The sequence below is a fragment of the Mchenga conophoros genome, linkage group LG5 (genome assembly GCF_057382185.1).
Source record: "Mchenga conophoros isolate Kocher_MC1m ecotype Shallow Benthic linkage group LG5, M_conophoros_male_GT1.1, whole genome shotgun sequence".
NCBI classification, from domain to species: Eukaryota; Metazoa; Chordata; class Actinopteri; order Cichliformes; family Cichlidae; genus Mchenga; species Mchenga conophoros.
This window is the reverse complement of record NC_140530.1, coordinates 20,275,061-20,296,289: the sequence shown is the minus strand read 5'-3', so window position 1 is coordinate 20,296,289 and position 21,229 is coordinate 20,275,061. Positions and strand designations below refer to the sequence as shown.

The 21,229-nt window shown below is 39.7% G+C and overlaps 1 protein-coding gene across 4 annotated transcripts in view; it reads left to right on the top strand.

Annotated features, from left to right (window-relative positions):
• The window catches only part of LOC146574401 (AMP deaminase 2-like), a 34,340-nt gene that overhangs the window by 1,817 nt on the left and 11,294 nt on the right, over positions 1-21,229 (top strand). The window contains exons 1-4 of one of the 4 annotated variants that reach the window (XM_085274011.1): positions 1,556-2,277; positions 19,422-19,552; positions 19,805-19,935; positions 20,517-20,585. In XM_085274011.1, coding sequence (XP_085130137.1) covers positions 1,824-2,277; positions 19,422-19,552; positions 19,805-19,935; positions 20,517-20,585 — 785 coding nt within the window. In that variant the 5' untranslated portion in view covers positions 1,556-1,823. Of the gene's footprint in view, positions 1-1,555; positions 2,278-10,771; positions 11,012-19,421; positions 19,553-19,804; positions 19,936-20,516; positions 20,586-21,229 lie in introns of those variants that run through there. The other 3 variants (XM_085274014.1, XM_085274013.1, XM_085274012.1) reach the window with 3 other exon arrangements.

Here is a 21,229-nt window from a genome sequence, read left to right as displayed (position 1 = left end):
ATGCCCTGGTTGTATTTTATTATAGAAAATACCAGTATAGACTATTTCAAAGTGTATATTAGCTCATTTGAAAATATGTTACTTTGTTCAGCAGGATTTTGTGTAATGTACACTGTCAAGATGCTGTTTAATAGATGTGACCACACTAGGGGTTTTTCCTGTATGGCCCTGGTAAACAAAATGTTGCACTTCATAAGCACTGGTCTGAATAAGTGGGGGAAAAATCTCCTAAGCAGCCAGATATATGCTCACTGGTCTCATTTTTAACAAAAGGGTGTGCAAACAGAAGGCTTGACCAAGCAGCAGAAGCAGGGAGAAAACCAAAGGAGAGTTTTCAGGTACTATGACTGCTTTCTGTTTCTTGCTGAGGCTTTAAGAATATGACTAATTTGTATTTTGCGAAGTAGTTAAGATATTCATCGGGTTAGTTATTTATTTTTTCCTTTTCAAAAGTGGGCCTGTGTGTTTTAGGCTTTTCTGCTGGTGCTGCCGCACCAGATGGTAAGCAGTGTCATTAAAACCTGGGTGAGCTTTCAGGAAAAAGAAACCCTGATATAACCTTTTATTTTTTCCTTACTTTGCAGACACTTCCACTTCAGTACCCAAATAAGATTATCTTTTAAAGATATTATTGTAAATTTAAGTGTTTGTTGTACAATGTACTAGTCTTTTTTTAAAAGCTTTATCAGTTTCCGTTTTGCTTTTAGAGTTTTGGTTAGATACACTTGAATATTTTACTATCACATGAGTTACTTGGATGTAACTGTTAGATATAAAGGTTTTACCATGTAAAAAGCAAAAACCTTTCACACACATGTTTTTTAAACTTTTGAAAAGAAGGAATAGAAATTTTCATCCAGCTGCATACAGTTTTCATGCCACTAGATGGGGCTCTTTGCTTGTTCTTAACAACTCTCTTTGTATGACTATTCTGGTCCATAATATAGTTTCTTCCTAGTTTTGGAGAATTGGATTTACAGAATATTGAAATTTAATTCTCAAGTTGAATAATTGCAATCACTGATTCAGCATTGTGTTTAAAAGCTAAATTAGCAGTGACGTTAACATTACTAAAGCATAAAATATGCAGTATTGAACTTATAAAATATACCAGTGTGATTATTAACTGTGTAAATTTCCAGTCTGTGAAACTTTCAACAGAAAACACTTTAGTTTGCAATTTAGTGATGTGTGTATTGAGAGCATGAACACTAGTAAAATTTAAGATTTTTTTAAATCATTGACCTGCTGTGTTGACTTTTGGATGCTTGTGTGTTTGCTAAACTTTTAAAAGAGTTTATGATGTATTGTAATTTTGCTCCTCAGCTACAGGAAGTAAGTGACAACGAGTCATTAATGCACTGTACTTGTCACAGGTTGTACCACAGCCTCTAGCTGGGCAATAGCTGTCACTATTTATAATACTCCATGTCAGGCGGGCCTCCGTGTGTGTGTGTGTGTGTGTGTGTGTGTGTGTGTGTGTGTGTGTGTGTGTGTGTGTGTGTGTGTGTGTGTAAGCTGTCCGTCTCCCCTCAGAATTTTCCAGCAAAGAAGACTGGGAGCTCATTGGTGAGCTGGTTATCGTGCTTATCCACAGAGTACCTTCTCTGTTATTTATTTTTTTAGTTACTTGCTGTTCATCGCGATCCTTTGTTTTTGCTTCTCTTGGATACACTGCATGTTTTAATGATATCTATCTAGCTGCTATTTTTAGAAGAGTGGAAAAACTTTTGTCCTTCGCTGACCTAGGCGCTCAGCTGGCTCAGCTGCAGCTGGTCTTCTGGCTTGCTAGCTGTCATGCTAGCTACACTCTTTGATTTCCAATGCCCTCCTCTGTGGCCGCTTTTCCCTGTGCTGCCTACAGGAAGCTCCTTCCCTGGTTGCTAAGGCAACCGAGGACGATGGCCCCCAGCAGGAGTTGGGGAAGCCTTGGGCTGTCTTTCAACTCGGCGTTGTGCAGTGTGCCTGCTGACCCGCCGCTGACTGGGAGGAGGAGCCAACTTTGCAGAGGAGCTTCGCCTGGCCCAGTATGGGTCCTACCGTCCCGCTGTCCCACTGTGAGACAGAGCTCCAGCATCAGAGCTAGTGCTCCTTTCTCCCCCTGCTGGCCACTTCAATGCTCTGACCCACTGTGCTCGACTAGTAACAAGAGCACAGGCGGCAAGATGTCATCTTCTTCCTCTACCTCCTCCTCTAATGCTGCAAATGGACAAGGGAAGCCTAAGCCTAAATCCCCGATGCACAAGAGGGGGAGCCTGCAGAGCACCACCAGCCCTGGTGAGTGTGGGTGAAAGGGTGGGTTTGGGGGGTCCCAAAGAAGAAATGGGGGAACATCTTACGTGGATGTGGGGTCAGAAAATTACACATGTGCTTGTGCAATGGTATTTAAGAATCCATGCTGCTCACAAAGAGCAATGAGAGGGAAGTGGAGAATTCTGCAACTCTAGCTAGTTTTTTTCCGCCTGTAAATTGATTTGAAGCTTCCACCCATGTTGGATACGTTCAGCATGTGTGCTCTTCTGTGTGTAATACACCTCGCTGAATCGATTAACTGCAAAGAACATTTTCACAAAACTTCAGATGAAAGTGATTATTTAACAATTGCTATTCTAGTTTTTTCAGTCGGACAATTACTTAGTGTATGAAACATCAGAAAGTATTGACTAGCGCACATGAATGGTTCTCGAAGCCAGATAACAGTGTAAAGTCCAGCAAGGTTGTGCAAAAGAAAAAAATAATAGTGTGTACTTTGATAAGAAGGTAAAGTTCAGGTTAAGTGTATCATTTGTCATAACGAGGCACCGATGAACAGCCTTTGCTTAACTTGTGAAGTTAATGTTTTGCAGATGAGTGTGACAGTGTAATGTGCATTTATTGTCCTCTTTTGCACAGTGAATATCGCTTTTTGTATACACATTTCTGACTGTCTGTGTATTATTGTCAGATTGTAAAGGAATGTGAGGAGTTTGTGGGCCTATTTACCCGACCACCTTGCACAGTTTCTGCTACAGTTTATCAGCTTTGCACAGAGCAGTGGTATCAGTTTATCTTTCAACTGCAACTCTCTCTCTCATTACAAGTTTCTGTTAGATTGTTCTCTCAGCATCCCAGATAAAAGAAAACAACACATTTAACATTTTGTGTGTGTGAGTGATGGAATAGACAAAAATTATTGTGCTTTTATGATTATCTTTGATTTTAATGTTAACTGCTCTTTCCAGTGAGAAACAATCCAGTTAGACCTGCAATTTATATGTGAAATGAATTGGTTCCTCAGGGTGCTGCACAGCACAAAAGTCGAGCATTTGGAGGGATGCAGCAGCAGATCGTGAGGAGTAACTCACGCTGACACACTGCTTACAGTATTTGCTGAGGACGCCTGTCTTTGGTGCAGTAATAAATAACTTATAGGTCTCTCCAGCCATGCAGTCATTCAAGTCCTCTCAATTAGCCGCTTGGCTGAGCCTTGTGCTCTCCCAGTCTGATAATATGGTCCATTATGGTCCATCTGACTACATTTTTATTTTTGCCTCTAAACGACTGTTCTCAAAGTCAGGTCATGGACTGAAGCTCAATATTTGCATTGTTTCTTCTTGTAACCTCAGCAGAAATAGTTCTCTTATCACATTTTCCCCTCTCACCAAACACATCTCTCCAGCACTGATGCACCCCTGCATACTTGAAACAGTTCTCTTATGCAATGGTTTGAGTGGATTTGCTGGTGTAAACATTGATTAACCAACCAGCTTCCTGGAGGAAACTGCCTCTGCCTGTAGGCTCCGCAGCTCTCCCACTGGACTCTGGCATAAAGCAGAATATGTAATACCCAGTTATATGACGTGATATGTGGAGGTTATTAAAGTGTCTGCCAGAGCAGTGCAGGGAATTCCTCTCACCAGTTTGGATCAGCGCTCTTCTTCCTGTATGCAGCCTTCTATCTTTATTTTTGGCTCTAACTTCATACAGGCTTTTGCACATTTTACCTGCAGGCTGTCTGGTTGTCTAGCTTGATGCTTTTGTCGAGGCAGTTATTTTTGTCTCTTGTATGTATGATGGTTTGTCAGCTCAGCATTTCATAGGTGTGGGGATTGCTGTCTTGTTACCTGGATTTAACATTAGTTTTGTGCCATCTATATAATACTGGATAATGTATTTCTAGTACCCATTTATGTCAGTTCTTTTAATTATTCTAAAAGATATGTTTGTTTGTTTTTAAAATGCACTGTACCCTCGAACCCCCCCCCCCCAAAATACTGTATCGGTTATTAATAGGTGGCCACTGGTCTGCGGGCACCACATTAATCTGTATCTTTTATACTCTCTACACATCCTGCTGCATGCTGCAGTTGGATGGTTACCGTATTTCCTCCAAGACTCTGGCTGTCTCCTGTTCTGGTTCATTATTAAGCAGATATACTGCTTGTGTCACAGCATGTCTCTTGTGCATCTGTCTTCAATTTATGTGTATTCTTACCCCAGGTCATGTGAGCTCTGTGCCGTTACCCCTGAGGGGATTTGCTGTAGTCCTTACTGAATGATTATCATATCTACTCGTCTCCCTGTGGACTTTAACCCAGCTGACTGAAAAGCACCGTGCCTGTTCACCTCTTCTCACTCCCACGCTCTGGCCCTGCAGTAGACAGAAACACGTGACAAGCAAATACTGGGAGAAAACCAGAAGTTGTGTTTTGATCTCCTATTGAAAAGTTGTCAGTGTAACATGTTTTTCAATGTCACTCCTACAATGAATACGCTGAATAGCTTCAATTTAAAGTGAATTTGTTTAGAGAAAAACAGATTATTTTTATTCCGTTTTTGCTCTACACTTTAATATTCAATATTAAAAATGTTTCTTTGCTTTTCTTTCTAACCACTAGAGGGAGGCTTGGGAAAATACAAGGCAGCCCATCGGTTTGAAACAAGCAGCTGGTTGTTAGGGTCTCCGGTCTGTGGCTGTGCTCCCCTCAGACATGACTGAGGACCACTTTGCTCTGTGTTTGGTGGAAAATTCCAGGTCTTTCTTTTGCTATGAATAGCTCAGCTGCTTCCCATGTTAGAAAGGGAAAGCGTCTCAGTCCTGGAAAAGGGATTTTGGAGAGGTAGGAAGTGAGGCCTTGAAAACTGTCACACCAACAGGTGGGCCTGTCGCTATCTGGTAACAACAGGCCCACCTGTTGTTACCAGATAGCGACTGATCTCATAATATCTGTCCAGGCAACCCACTCCACTCCACTCACACAGACACACACACAGACACACACAACCCCGTTCAGCTATCTTAGTGAGAACCTTCATTGACATAATGGTTACCCTAACCCTAACCATTAAAAATGAATGCCTAACCCTTACCCTAAACCTCACCATAACCTAATTGTAACCCTGACACTAAAACCACATTTTGAGCCTCAAAAAGGCCTTCAAACTTGTGAGGACACACTCACTGGTCCTCACAAGTGACTGCTGGTTCTCACAAGTATAGTAGAATGCGAATTTCGGTCCTCACAAAGATAGCTAGACAGAAACAGACACACACTCACATAGAAACACACAGAAGATTGGTTTGTTTCCACTCTACCATTTCTCACTCGGGTGCTCTGCTGGCTGACAGGCTGTACAGATGGTTATGATGGGTTGTATTTCAGTGCTTAAGTACAGTTAAGCATGCTACTTTGGTCTGTCTCTGCTCTTGTCGTGGCTTCCAATGAAGATCCATTTTCATTTAATCCACCTCATTCGATCACACATGAAGCAGCATCAGCTGATGTTTCAGTCCTTCACTGACTTCTTATTGTGTTTTGACCTCAGTGACTCATTGAATCTCTCACCCACCCCCTCCTGTTCATTTGATGATTCTCCAGATCATATTCTAAACTTTAATTAGGAATATACTCTCACACTTGCAACTCCACACTGATGTTTCTCACATTCCAGTTCATTGGTCATCTCACACATAGAAAAGTCATTTGTTCAGTCTGACAGCTGGCCAGTTTTCCACATTTCTGATATCTTCATGTTAAACTATTCATCTTTAGTTGATGTCAGAACATATAATAGGAACTTTTTCCTTTTGTTGTTATATTCTTATCACACCGCAACTCGTTCTTGCTTTGAAAAAATAGATTCCGCTATACAGCCTGAGTCAGGTTAGTCGCAGTTGTTTTAGTTTGCAACCATTAGTTGATACAGTAATGAAATATTAGTCATTAAAGCAAACAGTGCACAATTGGCCAGAGTTTAATCTTTAATCAAACTTCTGTATTTATAACATCCTTTTGTGGAAGCTCTGCCAGCAACACAAGACACTAAATCACAGCTAGAATTGCGAGTTTTCAACAGTGCGCAATTCATTTACACCAAAGCAAAGAGAGCAGTAAATGTGCATGGAAACGGATCAAAAGCTTTCTTGCTTAGCCATGGCAGGGAAGCAGTAGTCCCTTTATTGTCTCTGGCTTTGATACTTCACACAGTTTTTGTCTCAGGGTTGGAATTGTGAGCTCTTGATGTCCGAGCAGCGCTAACTGCAGAGGGTTATATGTTGACACTATCAAATGACACAGTGTTCCTTTTAGATATTCCGATATGGTGAGAAGTGCACTGACAGTGGTGACAACAACAACTGTGGTCTGGATAATCACAGAGGGTCAAAATGAATGATGTGAATACATGTGCCTTTTTTGGTGTGTGACTATTAGTGTTTACATGTGCTGCTGTGGGTATGCAACATGTTTTGTGCACAGTTCGGTGTCTCGGGCTCCAGAGAGAACTTATTGTTTTGAGAAGATTCCCGTTGGACGGGGGGATGGGATACAAAAACAGCAGCGCAAATGCTGGGAAGCAGTTTTATTTGCATGTTCACCCTCTTTCATTCACACGGAAATGCTTGTGCAATTGTGTCAGCTCTCTTTTTCTTCAGGGAGAAAGGGAGTGAAAAATAATGCACAGCGACTCCCCTGTGCTGTTAATTAGTCTCCAGGGAAAGAGATTTGCAGAACACAACAGATGATGTAACTGCAGAAAAACTCAAGCTGGGGCTGAAAAAGAAAACATACCTCAGTGCTTGTGAGAACTGTGACTTAACAAAAACCACTGGACATATAGTATGTCTGAATTTAATTCACACAAGGCTGTAGGTGGTTTCAGCCAGCAAGCCTCTTAAATGATTCTGTTGTAGTAACACAATCAGTGGCAGAACACATTGCCATTTGTTGTTTACAATGGATGTCCTTCTTGTTTTTAAGCTCAGAACAGAAAGTCAAAGGAAATATTCCACAAGCCAAAGGCCCGAAGGTCAAATAAATCAGGACTGGTCAACTTACTCTCATAACATTTATAACTTCCTCAGTCAGCTTCTTGATAGGTTCATGAAGATGAGATATCACCTATTTGTACAAGAAATTTAACCGTCAAGTCTCCAAACAGTTGGAGTGTTTCCATTCAAGCATCTAAATAAATCTCATATACTTTTGCTGTATTAAATTTGCAATATTGAACTCCATCAACCGTGTTGCTTAAGTCCTATTAGGTTATCATAGACAGGTAGACAAAATAAAATAATAAAGAAATATAAATAGTAAGACTGAGAATGTGCAAAAGACAATACAAGCAAGTAGTAATGGCAGTTGAGTTGAATAATTCTGAAGGAGAATCAGCTTGATTTAATTAAAAGTTTTTGAAGACTTCTATAAGAGGCTCCTCATCTGTGCTTCAGGTTGGATTATATAACAAACACAAATTTCAAATTCAAATTTTATTCGTCACACACACACACAACCATGCACAGTATGACATGAGGTGAAATTATTATTGCTGTGCAATTGCCCAACCATTAAATGACAGTAAGAATTGACACTAATATTTACAGATTACTACCAAAAATTTGCAGATTTTAACTTAGAAATTTACAGTAAAAATGTTCAAAATAGTTTACATAAGAAATTATTAATAAAAAGAAATTATAAATTATAAGAAGTGTGCAAAAATAAAAACCAGAGTGCGTGTGGAAATGTAACGTCTGTGGGAGAGTTCAGTCCTACACCTGGTTCAGAGCCCGAATAGCCTGGGGGAAGAAGCTCCTCTTCATTGTCTCTGTTTTGGCCTTAAGGAAACGGAAGCACTTCCCAGACCTCAACAGTGAGAAGAGTCCATTGTTGGGATGGGAGAGGTCCATCGTAATCTTCCTGGCTTTAGTCCTGCACCACTTGGTGCAGATGGACAGCAGGTCAGGAAGCTCTGATCGAATGATACGTTCGGCTGAGCGCACCACTCTTTGCAGATCTTGTTTGTCCTGCTTGGTGCCGTTCCCATACCAGGTGCAGATGTTTGCCGTCAGGACGCTCTCGATGGTGCAGGAGTAAAAGTTCTTAAGCTCCCTCAGTGGCAGATGGAAGTCACTACTGTAAGTCTTCTGAAGAATAAGAGACGCTGGCGGGCTTTAATGTAGCAGGACCATGACAGGTCCTGAGTGATGTGGACACCCAGGTATTGGAAACTGTCCACTCTCTCCACTGGCATGCCATTGATGATCAGGACTCATAATTCCTCGCCTGCTTTGTAGTAAAGTCTACGATCAGCTCCTTAGTCTTGCTGACATTTAGGAGGAGGTTGTTCTCCTGGCACCAGGTCTCCAGGTTCCTAATCTCCTCCAGGTAGGCCTTCTCGATGTTGTCGGAGATCAGGCCCACAACAACAGTGTCGTCAGCAAACTTGACAATGGAGGTGGTGTCTGATGTGGCTACACAGTCATAAGTGTACAGTGATTACAGCAGGGGGCTTAAAACACAGCCCTGAGGCGCTCCAATGCTGAGTGACATGGAGGGGGAGACTTGTTTTCTTACTGATTGGGGTCTGTCTGTGAGGAAGTTGAGGATCCACTGACACAGTGATGAACTGAGTCCTAAATTGTTCAACTTGGTGAAAAATTTAGAGGGAATTATTGTGTTGAATGCTGAACTGTAGTCCACGAACAGCATCCTAACATAATTCCTTCTGCCAGTGTCCATGTGACTCAGGGATGTTTGGAGCAGGTGAGCTATGGCATCGTCTGTGGAACGATTAGTCCGGTAAGCAAACTGAAGTGAGTCGATGGTGGCAGGAAGTGAAGAAGTGATGTGATCTCTCATCAGTCTTTCAAAATACTTCATCACAATTTATAACATATTAAATGATTGTTACACAGGAAGGTGTAGTGGGGAAAACAGAACATCACTCAAAACAAAGAAGATTAACTTTTACAGAATCACAATGATCACATTATCAATTATTTGTCAGTAATGAAATATAAAGCAAACATTTGTTTGTTATTTCATCTGTTTACATTTATTTGAATAAATTCAATTAATGTTCTACACTTGCCACATCCTATACAAGAGCTGCATTTGAGGCGGGCTTCCTCTTTACCTGCAAAACAAGATGGCTGCCACAGAGGTTTGACCTGAGTGACTTAAACGAAAAATTTTTTTCCTGTACATTGGTCCACAAAGGAGTATTTAGCACTCATTTTACAACATTTAAGAATCACTATAGGGGAGATGAACTTAGTGATTCCTAACAGTGATTGATTGTTTGTGTGTCCTGCTCACATTCAAAGCCCACAGTGACTAACATAGTCACATGACAATACCATTAACACTACTACTGCTGTTATTAATAGCAAACCCGTGGGTGGGAGATAAACATATATACACATGCTACGATCATTGTAAAATGATGCTATGGGTATATTGTAATCTGAAATTCTATTCAGTGCTCAATGAAACTGTCAAATGCACCAAAATGATGTATGATGATGAATATAATGAGGGATATGTATAAAATATTTTAAATATGTCATATAGATGTTGGCACTCACGGTACCTTGGGAAATGTTTGTTTCTATTTAAGTTTCCTCAAGACTGTTCCACATGCCTAGGAGAAGATAGTGATTTCTTTCATCCATGGATTATTTTCATTAATTCCAGTTACCGGTAATGTACTTTTTGTTCAGTCTTTTGACTGGCAGTCAAACAATAGATCAGTCTTTACAAGAACCACACCCACCCCATATCCCTTTGAACATCTCACTTAGCCATAAAATTTACTCCCACAAAAAACAAACAAACACCTTGCTGTTTTTTCAGGGACATGCTGGAGACCACAAACCTGCAGTATAAAAATTAACCTTATCCTGCTGCTGACTGTGTGTTCTCATCTATAAAGTAGTTGGATACACAAAAGGATAAATTACACTTGCAGTCAAATAAATATTTTAATCACAAACACAAGACTGAACTTCCAAAACCACTCTTTAAAAGTCGTCCAGCTCTGAAGGACAAAATAAAATCAGAAATTAGAAAGAAGCAGTGAATGAGCATCAGAAAAGCAGTTTGTACAGAAATAATAAATTTCCATTTATTAGATTTTCTTAATACTGGTATTCATAACATCATTTACAGTCATGACATGACTGAAGCTGTGTGTTCATGAATGAGAGGTGGGAAGGGAAGTAAAGTAGGAGTGGCTTTATATCCAGGGCCGCCTCCATTTTATAGCACAATGCATGAAGCATGAAGTGGTTAATGCTTGTCCTTCCCCCTTTTTTTTGCCACGTGGTATGATCCAACCCAGTATTTAAATCCGGGGGCTTGAAGGCTCTGCTGTTCATGCACAGTAAACCGGTGTAGTACAGGAAGCAGCTGAGAGAGAGGCAGAGACAAAATCGGGGAAAAGAGGAGAAGAAAGAAAAAAGAGAACTGCTTCTGCAGCACACTGAAGGTGGCGGCAGTTACAGCAGGAGCAGGAAAGGAGAGACAAAAGGAGGAGAACTGGGTGATGTCGTCTTAGAGCGGCTTGGTTTCTGGAGAGAGCGTTCTTTTCTCTGTTTGCTGTCATTCTCTCTCTTCCACTGTACCAGCGGGGGAGGGTACATCGGCCGTCCCAGGCCTAGTTACATGTCCCAGCATCCCACCACAGCTCAGACAAGGCCACTGCGACCGTAACGGAGACTGTGAGAACAGGACAAGACAGGGAGCTAGAGGTACTGTAATCTATGGCATTAAAATACAAAACAGTACCTTAGCATGTAAAGCCTGTAAACGTGAATAGTGTGTTAAAAGAAGTTTCATCAGTTCTTATTAAGCATGATACTTATCGCTCCCAAAATACCTCACAAACGAGCTCATCGTGACAGATGAGGTGCAAGTAAACAACAGTTGTTGTGTGTTGGAATAAGTTGACAGCATAAGGCTGACAGTGAGGGGAAATGTGTACATGAGTGTGAGATAAGTGTGAGGTAAGGAGCATAAACAACCGGTGTGTTGCTTATGGTGATCTTTGCAAAGCTTAATATGCTTCAGTTTTTTTTTTTTTTTTTTTGTTTTTAACAGGCTCTGGATGTTGCAGTGGTTGAATATTTGGGGCATCTAGTCTTTGCTGCTGTCTGCTACAGCTAACTATAGTGCAGTACCGTTACTTGCTTGATTAATCGGGCAAATTATTCAATGTGAGTTGATTAAAAACAAAACGCATACAGTTCATAGCAACCATTCTCTCAAGAGTGCACAGTGAAGTAAAGAGGTGATTTGCAGCAGCGTGTCGGTTGCTGAACAGGTGCCACTGTAGCTAGAAGAAAACAAACATCCTTTTCAGATTTGCCCCTTCATTAACACTGAAACCCTCAGGCGGTTAGTGTCAGCAGATACTCGCTTAAAAACCCACCTGAGCATGTTTACCTTCCCGATGTTTGTAAGGGCAGTGCTTTAGTGAGAACAGCTGGTATCTGTTTTCTTTATTTTTGTATGCGAAGGGGATTATTAGATATGTTTCCATCTTCTGTTAGAGGCTGTTTATGTTATACACAGCAAGGGAAAGCACTGAGAATGATCCTGTTAGTTTCTATGTGTGAACTGACACATGTTATCTCTGTAGCAAACCTTCATTATGTTTAAAAAAAGGTTCCTTCAGAAAGCTTTTTTGCAGGCAGTAGTTAGCTGGAAAATTTCATCATCTGTGTTTGTTTCCTTCTGCAGGCTGAGTACTGAAACTACATTTTGGAGATTAAGGTCCAAAGTAGAGATTTATTCTCATCTGTAGTTGCTAAGGAACATATGAAGCCTGTGTCATTACTTTCCCTCTCAGTGTAATCTCTAAAGCAAAGTAAAGCTTTCTAAACAGTGGAGCTACAGATGCAGTAATCCAGGCCTTGTCTTTGCACCGGACATTGAATTGAGCTCAACTGACATAGGAGTTGTATGCCTGATCTCATTATTTGGCGATTTAAAACTACAATTCAGACATTCCAATATTTAGACAATTTTTTTTTCTTTTAGACACATGAGATAAACCGATTTCCCAATCATTCCATATGTTTAGTTATTTATTTACTTGTTTATGCTCTGCCTGACTCTGCGTGAATCAGCTGGTTGTCGTGTTTGTGGCATTCCAAGCATGTTACCAACAGGGAAATTGCAGAGTAGAAATACACAGCATAATGACAACCTTTATTTAGTTAATTTATATACATACTTATTTTTTGGTTTAAAATTTGCAAGCTGATTGATTTTACATGGCCAGCACGCTCAGCTATTAGTAGGTTAACTGCATAGTCATATTATGTTGTAAATATGCTATCATTACATTAGTGCTCTACAAACATCTGTGTGCCAGTAGAATGCAGTACAGTGCAGCAGCTCAGATGAGATGATGCCTGATGCTGAGATCAGCTAGTCTGCTGGGACTGAGCTGATTTCAGGGCCTGACTCAACTAATTGATGCGCTTAATCTGTAAGAAACATTTCGTTTTTGTTGACATTATCAGAAAGTTGATCATTCTACTATATGCGGAGTTTTTAGTACTCAACACAGTACTTTAAATTTCATTTAAAAGTGTTTCTAATGTCTTGTCTATATAACTGTCTTAATGGGGTGACAAATATGCCCAGTAGAGAATTTAAGCATATATTGTTATACTTCTGAGAAAATTGTCATTATATTATTATTTTTGTTCAGTCAGCACATTTTTGTTAATTTTTGCATAGCCAGCATGGATCCCTGCAGAGATGCAGGTCCATATGCCTTCACTGCATTGTTCAGCAGAGGGTCATTTGGCCTCTCAACTGCCTCTTGCTGCAGAAAAATAGTTATTCTCTGTTATTTGACCATATAAGGTGTATATGTATGCAGCCAAACTCCATCAACAGAGACATGTGCACCAGTTAAACAAAAGGGCAAGAAAATACCAAGAAAAGCGTTTTGGCAAGGTTGCTGCAGTTAGTGGTAGACACACTTTTAAATTCATGTCATTATGTCAGGGTGTGTCTGTTTCAAATATAGGTAGGTCAAAAAACAGCATAGAGAGGAGAAACAAACATATTTTGCTAAGTATAATACTTGAAATTCCACTTTAGCTCAATTGTAGTCACCTTAGTTTCATTCCTAAGAGGCTTTGAGACAGTGTGGCAATCTCTAATGCTCGAGATTCTACAGTTTTTGTCTTTTAGAAAAGATTCAAACTCTAAATGAAATAAATGAGATGTGATTGAAATGATCAGTTGTCTTTTGGGTACCAGAAATGAAGTTCATTTGAGGGTTTATTTCAGCCTCCTTTGACTAAAGGTGATAACTGCCTCTTTTATGCTGCACTAAAAAAAAGCAGAGATGCAACATAAAGGGTTTGTTTTTAGTGCAGTCTCATGCAATTGGTAGCTTGATAATCAGTGAACCTGACACAGAAATGCCCATAAGTTACAGAGAAGAATGGAATAAATGAAATAAAGTATATGAAATAGTAGCAAAGCTTTGTTTATCATTATAGTGACACCTAAAATGAGATTTGGAGATAGATGTGGTATTTTAGCAAATCAAGTACATTTTTAGTTCTGCCGAGTTATAAAATTCCAAAACACAAAGATTCAGATTGATGTCTGCCATCACCAGTTCTCAAGTTAAGCACCATCATTTAAGCTAGGCCAACTATTTGCAGCTTGTAGTTACTCAACCTGAAAACATGTTAAGCAGCATTTCAGCAAGAATATTCTTACCTACTGTGAAAAGAGCTGTAACACAGAGGTGGGACCAAGTCATTGTTTTGCAAGTCTCAAGTAAGTCTCAAGTCTTTATCCTCAAGTCTCAAGTCAAGTCTCAAGTAATGTCAGGCAAGTCAGAGTCGAGTCTCAAGTCACTGGTGTAAAAGTCCAAGTAAAGTCACAAGTCTGAAATTTTGAATTTCAAGTACTTTCGAGTCTTTAAAAAAAAAAAATGAAAAAAAAATGTTGCAGTTATATGCTAAATGTAAATATTAGACCATGTAATTTTTAAATCTGTGTTTTTCTCAACACATGACAAAATAGTGAACTTAGAAAATATACACAAATTGTGAAATTGCACCTCTTTAAAATGCAGCTCAATTAAACCTAGCTCCAAGAATAATTTTCACCGACAGTTCTGAGATACGCTGCATGTTATTCTTGGATGTGGTTGTAGGACCAGCTTTAAAATCGCATGACAAAAATATCATACACATTAAAAAAACTGTATCACCAACGTAGCCTGGACAACATTTGCTAGTTAGATGAAGTCAGCTATCTCATCGTAGCATATTTATATGCATATTTATAATCATACGGTTCTTGGAGTGAGTGCACACACTCATGAAGTTTAGTAACTTCAGGTCACTGCAACAATCCCAGGTACAGTTTACTGACGGATGGGTGCAGGACCTTGAAATGCACCGTGTAGAACGAAAGACCATCGTACGTATCATAAGTTTACCAGTCTCACAAATCGTCTTCATAAATACACATTCGTTAACCGTTTATTAATAGGACCTTTGAGCTCAACGGTAATTAATTAGTAGTGGAAATAATTTCTGGTAGCGTCACAGAAATGTAGCAGTGACAATAATACTGTATGCTGTAATCGTACTGGGCAATTAGTGATACAAAAAACCTGTTTTATCCTGTGAATAAAAGTATATGTTTTTGTCAATGTACCATAATAACAGAAGCGAAATGCAATATTGTGTCAGGACAATTCACTATTTATGCACAATAAATAAAGGAGCATAGCGCGACAATTTCTGTTCAGCGCCAGACTTGCTTGTAACCTATATCACCAATTATGTTATGAAAATGACGTATTAACTACTAAAAAACACTGGCCTTTGTGTAAATGCTTGGAGCAGACTAACCTGTGAGCTGGAGTGTTCTGGGACGTTATAATTGGTCTTTGAATGGCTGCAATCCAGGCCATCCGTCGCCTCTTTGTTACTTCGGAAACATGGCTCGAACAATTTCTCTTCAACGACGTAATCCGATAACAACCGATCTCTTTACCCGTCGGCTTCCCGTGGCTGTCATGCGACCGGCTATTGCAGTTAATAATACAACGGCTTCTTGACATTTTTGTGTTTCTTTTTATCGCTGTATAACTGATTTTAATTGAAAGCCTGCGTGCGCTAGTACCGCTTGACCGCTTGCCACGAGTTCCCAGAATCCTTTGCGGTTCTACCCGTGAATGACGTCACATTTTCAATCTCTATATAATATGCATGTTAAATTTTATATTTGGGGTAAAATATCAAGTCTTTTCAAGTAAACCGGTTCAAGTCCAATTCAAGTCCCAAGTCATTGGTGTAAAAGTCCAAGTCAAGTCACAAGTCTTACAACATTTTTTCAAGTCAAGTCTAAAGTCATAAAATTAATGACTCGAGTCTGACTCGAGTCCAAGTCATGTGACTCGAGTCCACACCTCTGCTGTAACATAGTGAATTTGATACAAAGCAGTCCTGATTCAGAGGCCAGTGAGCTGACTGGGACTTTCCTGCCTTTAATGTGCTGCCTTTAACAGCTGTGGTGGTCTGGGATTTTCAGAGACTTAGTGAGAGCCAATTAATTTCATTATAAACAAACAAAGCTAAGCTAAACTTTTTCATTTAGTGTCATTCACCAAAATGCAATGTGTATATGCTCAGGCTTTAATGAAGATCTTGAGTGCACTTCCCTCCTTATAAAACATTAGCCAAGCCAATGCTATCATGAAGTCTTCTTCCCTCTCTTTGTTGGCACACTGCTGCATATCTTGGTACATTAATGCAACCTGTAAATCAGAGGACGTCAATGATGTCGTTGGTAGGACTTTGTATTGCCTCTTTGTGCTTGTGCAGATGATAAACAAAACAGGAATTCTTAGGACAGTGAATTAGCTTTGATGTAAGTGAAAAATCTCATTTAACCACTCAACAAATTTTTCAGTCTAGCCTTAGAGAAATGGCAGAGCCAGACCTGATGTGTCTGTATCACCAGTAAGTTTGTCATATAAAGAAAAGTGAACAAACTGCTAGCTGTAAATTAAAAACTTACAACTGGGACCTGCATTAGCAGCTTAGCCAATCTGCATTATATTTTGCAGATACAGAAATGTATCTAAACCTGAATTGTAATGTTAGATCTGACACTAGGAATTTTGGTTATCCAGTGGGGCTGTTTAAGACGGACTATAATACGAGGCTTATGAAAAGTTAGATTCTTACAAACTTGCTTTGCTGTGAAAACACACTTTTGTTAAACTGCTACATTTTGCTCTTGCTTTGACATATGTTCATGAATAAACTGTACAGTGCTGTGTTTTGCTTCTTTGGTGTGATCTAGAGCTAGAACTTGGGAGAATGAGGTAGACTCGAAGGACTGCATTGATCCTTTTAGAGTAGGAGCCAGCTCCTCAGATACTAAACGAGCATGTGGGCGGTGTGCAGTCTCAGGTCCCAGGGACATCACAGAGGCTTAGGATGGAGTGCTTTGTCAATATTACCCAGGGTTATGAGAAAGCTCAAGATGAAGATGAAAGGGTTAAGCTATTTCACTCTGAAATAGGCAGGAACGCTCACACAGCAAACGACATGTTTGGTCTGGAAGTCAGTGCTTGTGTACCAAAGCAAATAAAAAGGATGCTTACAAAAATACTGCCAAGAAAAATGAGCACGATTAGATTTTAGGTCCCTCTTTAACATAAGTCTTAAATATTAAAAATGTGTAAAGATTATAGAAACAATGTCGTCTTCATTTTATTAATTGACGCTCTTGCTATTTCTTATTGTAATTTCACATTCTTTTTTTTTTTTTTATAACTTTTTATTTGTCAGTTTACAGTATGAGAATACAAAACTTACGGTCAGCATAGGAGACATACACAATTCCAGTAATAGCATCTTCTTACATCATGGTAATATTCAATTATTCAGTACAATTCACATTCTTTTTAAGTAAGCCATTAAATGACTTGGTGGGCCTTTGTAAATAAAGTTTCCTTACCGGGCTGTTAGGGCTAGGTTGTTGTTTTACTGTGTAGCACATGTTGTGATTTTGAATGTTATTTGTTTTAGTGATTTTAAATTAGTATTATTAGTAATATCACTGTTGTTAGCTAAGTTAGTGGAAATGTACTTTTTCTGCTTGCTTGTGCTTTAATTTTTCTTTTTTTTTTTCCAATCATTTTTGGTGCATTTACTTGCATTAGAAGTCTGTAGAAAGTTTGTACTGCCCATCAGAGTGATGTCACTGAGATAAATAGAGTTGTGATGTACTGGATTAGGAGTCATCTGTTATGGAAAGGCCAGAGGATTACATGGATACTATACTGGGAATGACTGTTTATGTGAGCATCTGTATACTTAAGTCACCTGTTTGTCCATTTTAAAATGAAAAATAAGCCTCGTTTGGCTTGAAACTTTCCGTCCAGTGTAATCTGTGTCACCACCGTAATTCAGTTACATTTGGGTTTTTCCATGAGTCACTTCAAAGTGCAATAATGAAATGTTTCACAATACTAATGTACTGTGCTAAGTTACCCTCTTCTCCTTCCTGACTCCACCGCCTTAGAGGCAGACAGCAGATGGCGGAGACTAATTGTGACAGGGCAGACACGTCACTGATGATGGCAGGAATTATAGAGGAGCATGAACACACCACTCCCAGAGGCCTCACGAGTGGTTGAATGAGGTTTTGTGCCTTTTTAACTACGGAAGTTTAAATTGTAGTTTACTTTAACTGAAATTCCTGGCTGCCCCCAGGAAATACGCAGAATCAGTAGATTTGATTTTCTTCAGTGTAAAAAGGCACGAATTTTCTCATTTTGCACCTCTCCCACCCCTTTTTGTTGTTGTTTTAGTGTGAAATAGTGTTGTCATCCATTTCCAACTCATGTCACTCTCATTGTGTTTGTCGATGTTTTTCACATGAAAGTACAGTGTGTAAAATTAGTCTTTTTTTCTAAGCTGGCCTTTGTTTGACAGCATTGTGCAAGTATTTTCATGCTCCATCCCTGATTGCAGACACAACTGCTGCGACCAGATTTTTAAAACTACTCAAAGTTACACCCTGTTTAATTATTTTGACCTCTGGGTAAGTGTTGTGTTTTGTATTTTTGTTTTTGCTTGCAGTGTTCTTGCAGCTGAAGGAAGGAAGCAAAGTAACGTCTTGAGTAAAAACTGCCCAGTGTTGTGATAACTGCCAGTGTTTGGGTTGACTTGAAATCTGTCACCTGCTACAGTTACTTTTATAATAACACACTCAAGATTTTAGCTGACAGACATGTTTGGAGCTGTTCTTCTTCTTCTTCTTTTTTAATCTTTTTGCTCATGGTAGTTCTAAGTGCCACATTAGACTAAGCTGTTATGTCTGAGCCAAATTTATGCTTGTGAGAGTCGTACTTTTCCTCTCTTAGATAACCTCTCAGTCTTTCCTAATCCAACGTAGAGTCTTTCCCTTTTTTCTTCATTTGATATTAATCATCACTCTTGCATATTTGGATGTCTGTCTCTGTTTTTAGCAGACCGTGAAATGAATAAGAACTTTGTAGAATGACTTATGTCATTGCTACAGAATTAGCTTTGGCCTGTAAAGTACCCAAATATGTATGTGAACCTCCATGAGTTTTTTGGCAGTAAACACACACCACACGTCCCGTGCACATGATAATTTATGTGGTTATCTAAACTCTGTGACTAATTTTAAATACAAATCTAAAATCTAAAAACTTGGGACCCTGTGTAAAATGTAAATAAAAACAGAATGCCATGATTTACAAACTGCCGCTTACTGGATAGCTTCTCTTTTTCAGACCATTCTCTATAAACCTTAGAGGTAGCTGTTCAAAAATCCCAGCACATCAGCCGTTTCTGAAATACTCAAATGTGCTCATCTAGCATCAACAACTAGGTCATGTTTAAAATCACATTTTCCCCCACTCTGATGTTCAGTTTAAACTCCAGGGGTTGTCTTAACCATGTCTACATACCTAAATATACTCAGTTGTCGCCATGTTGTCTGATTTGATAACTGCCTTATTATTTACTGGCTATGCCTTTATCAAATCCTGGAATGACCCACAAAGTTTAAGTATTTCAGATCACATACCTGTCGCACGCTGTAACACTTTTCTGTGCATTTCTGTAGATCTTTGCGGTGCATCTGGGCCCAAACCCCTCAAAACCCAGCGATCCCTTCCAGGGACGCCTGTTTCTCTCGCACACTGCCCAATCGACCTGCGCACATCAATGGAGGAAAAGTACAAAGAGATTGCTGAGGTAAGAACTTAAAATTGGACAGCTATTGTTTCCAGACAAAATAGGGGGGTGGTCTTTTAAAATCTCACACAAACTATGCAAATTGTTTTGACACACCCCAGTTCAACCTTCACCTTTGGTTTTCATTTGTAGCTAAATATGATGATGTTTTATCAGAGCCTCAGTGGCTTCCATATCTCCATAAATGCATAAATATTGACATGGCTTCCTGTTTTACGACACCATAAATGGTATAATCTGTGCCTCAACCAGGAGCTGTTCACACGCAGCATGACAGAGAGCGAGATGCGCAGTGCTCCGTATGAGTTCCCGGAGGACAGTCCCATCGAACAGCTGGAGGAAAGACGTCATCGCCTGGAGAGGCAGATCAGCCAGGATATTAAGTGAGGAAATGCAAACACACTACACATACAGAGCCCGTTAAACGAACTCTATATATTATCAGAGACAAACAACTATAGCTTTCCCTTTTCCTCCTGCATTTTACACAGTCTTGTTTCCACTCAAGCACACATGCTTATCAGCTCCCAACTTGCCCACGTGCAGGCTGACTAACCACAATTTTTGGATAACTGGGATAGCCAGCAGCTGGCATCTTTTCTCGTGGCCTAGTCATACTTTTATAAGGAGGTGGGGTCTGTCTTGATTGCCAGGGTTGACTATCTGCACCACTAAGCTGATCATTGGGTGATTATCTGACTTGCCCTCTGCAAGTTTCTGTTTACCAATCAGAGTTCACTATTATTAACCAATAATAATTGCTTGTGTAGATGACCTTGATCACTTAATACCTAAAATTCTTTGTGTACAGTATGTATATGTGTGTAAGACACAGTGCTTTTTGAAAGGGTGTCTATATCTGGTCTCTCTTCCTTTGTGTGCTTAATTTCTTCTCACTACCTCTTGTGCCCATCTGCCCCCCGCCTTGCCCACGCTATCCTGCACCGCTGCATATCACCCCAAGGCTTGAGCCAGAGATCTTGCTCCGTGCCAAACAGGACTTCATGAAAATCGACAGTGCTGCAGACCTAGAGTGAGTGAGCTCTGCCTCAGTGGGTTTTTTTAAATCCTTTGTTTAGTCATTATTAACTGTGGTTGTTATTTTATTTATCTCTGTTATCTGTTTTGTTTGCCCATACTCTGAGAAACAGAGATGGTTAAAGTAGTAATGTGCAGAAGTCTTGAGCCAAACCTTATTTTTTTAAATATTTTTCTTTCATTGTGTGTGTGTGTGTGTGTGTGTGTGTGTGTGTGTGTGTGTGTGTGTGTGTGTGTGTGTGTGTGTGTGTGTGTGTGTGTGTGTGTGAGCTTTTGTGGGGTTTTTTTGTTGTTGTTTTTTTAATTGGTCTCTATGCTTTCTGAAAGTCTTCCATTGGTGACTTTGTAAAATCGTTTTCAGTTCAGTCCTTGTACCTGGACATGTTTCCTCCGGCTTTTGTTAAGCCATTAAACCCTGACCAGCAGATCAGTTCTTGTGCTTGCTTATTGTTCAAGCATAAAAAGCTACCAGTGTTAAGTTTACATATAACGGACAACTTAGCAAAGACCTCATTTTAAGTTGTTTATTGTATATTAAATTCTTTAGGCACTTTGTTGCCAGAGGCCTGTCATAAAAACACAAAATTCCTTCCATATTTCTTCAGTTGAAATTCAAGCTAACATAGTTTCTAATAACTA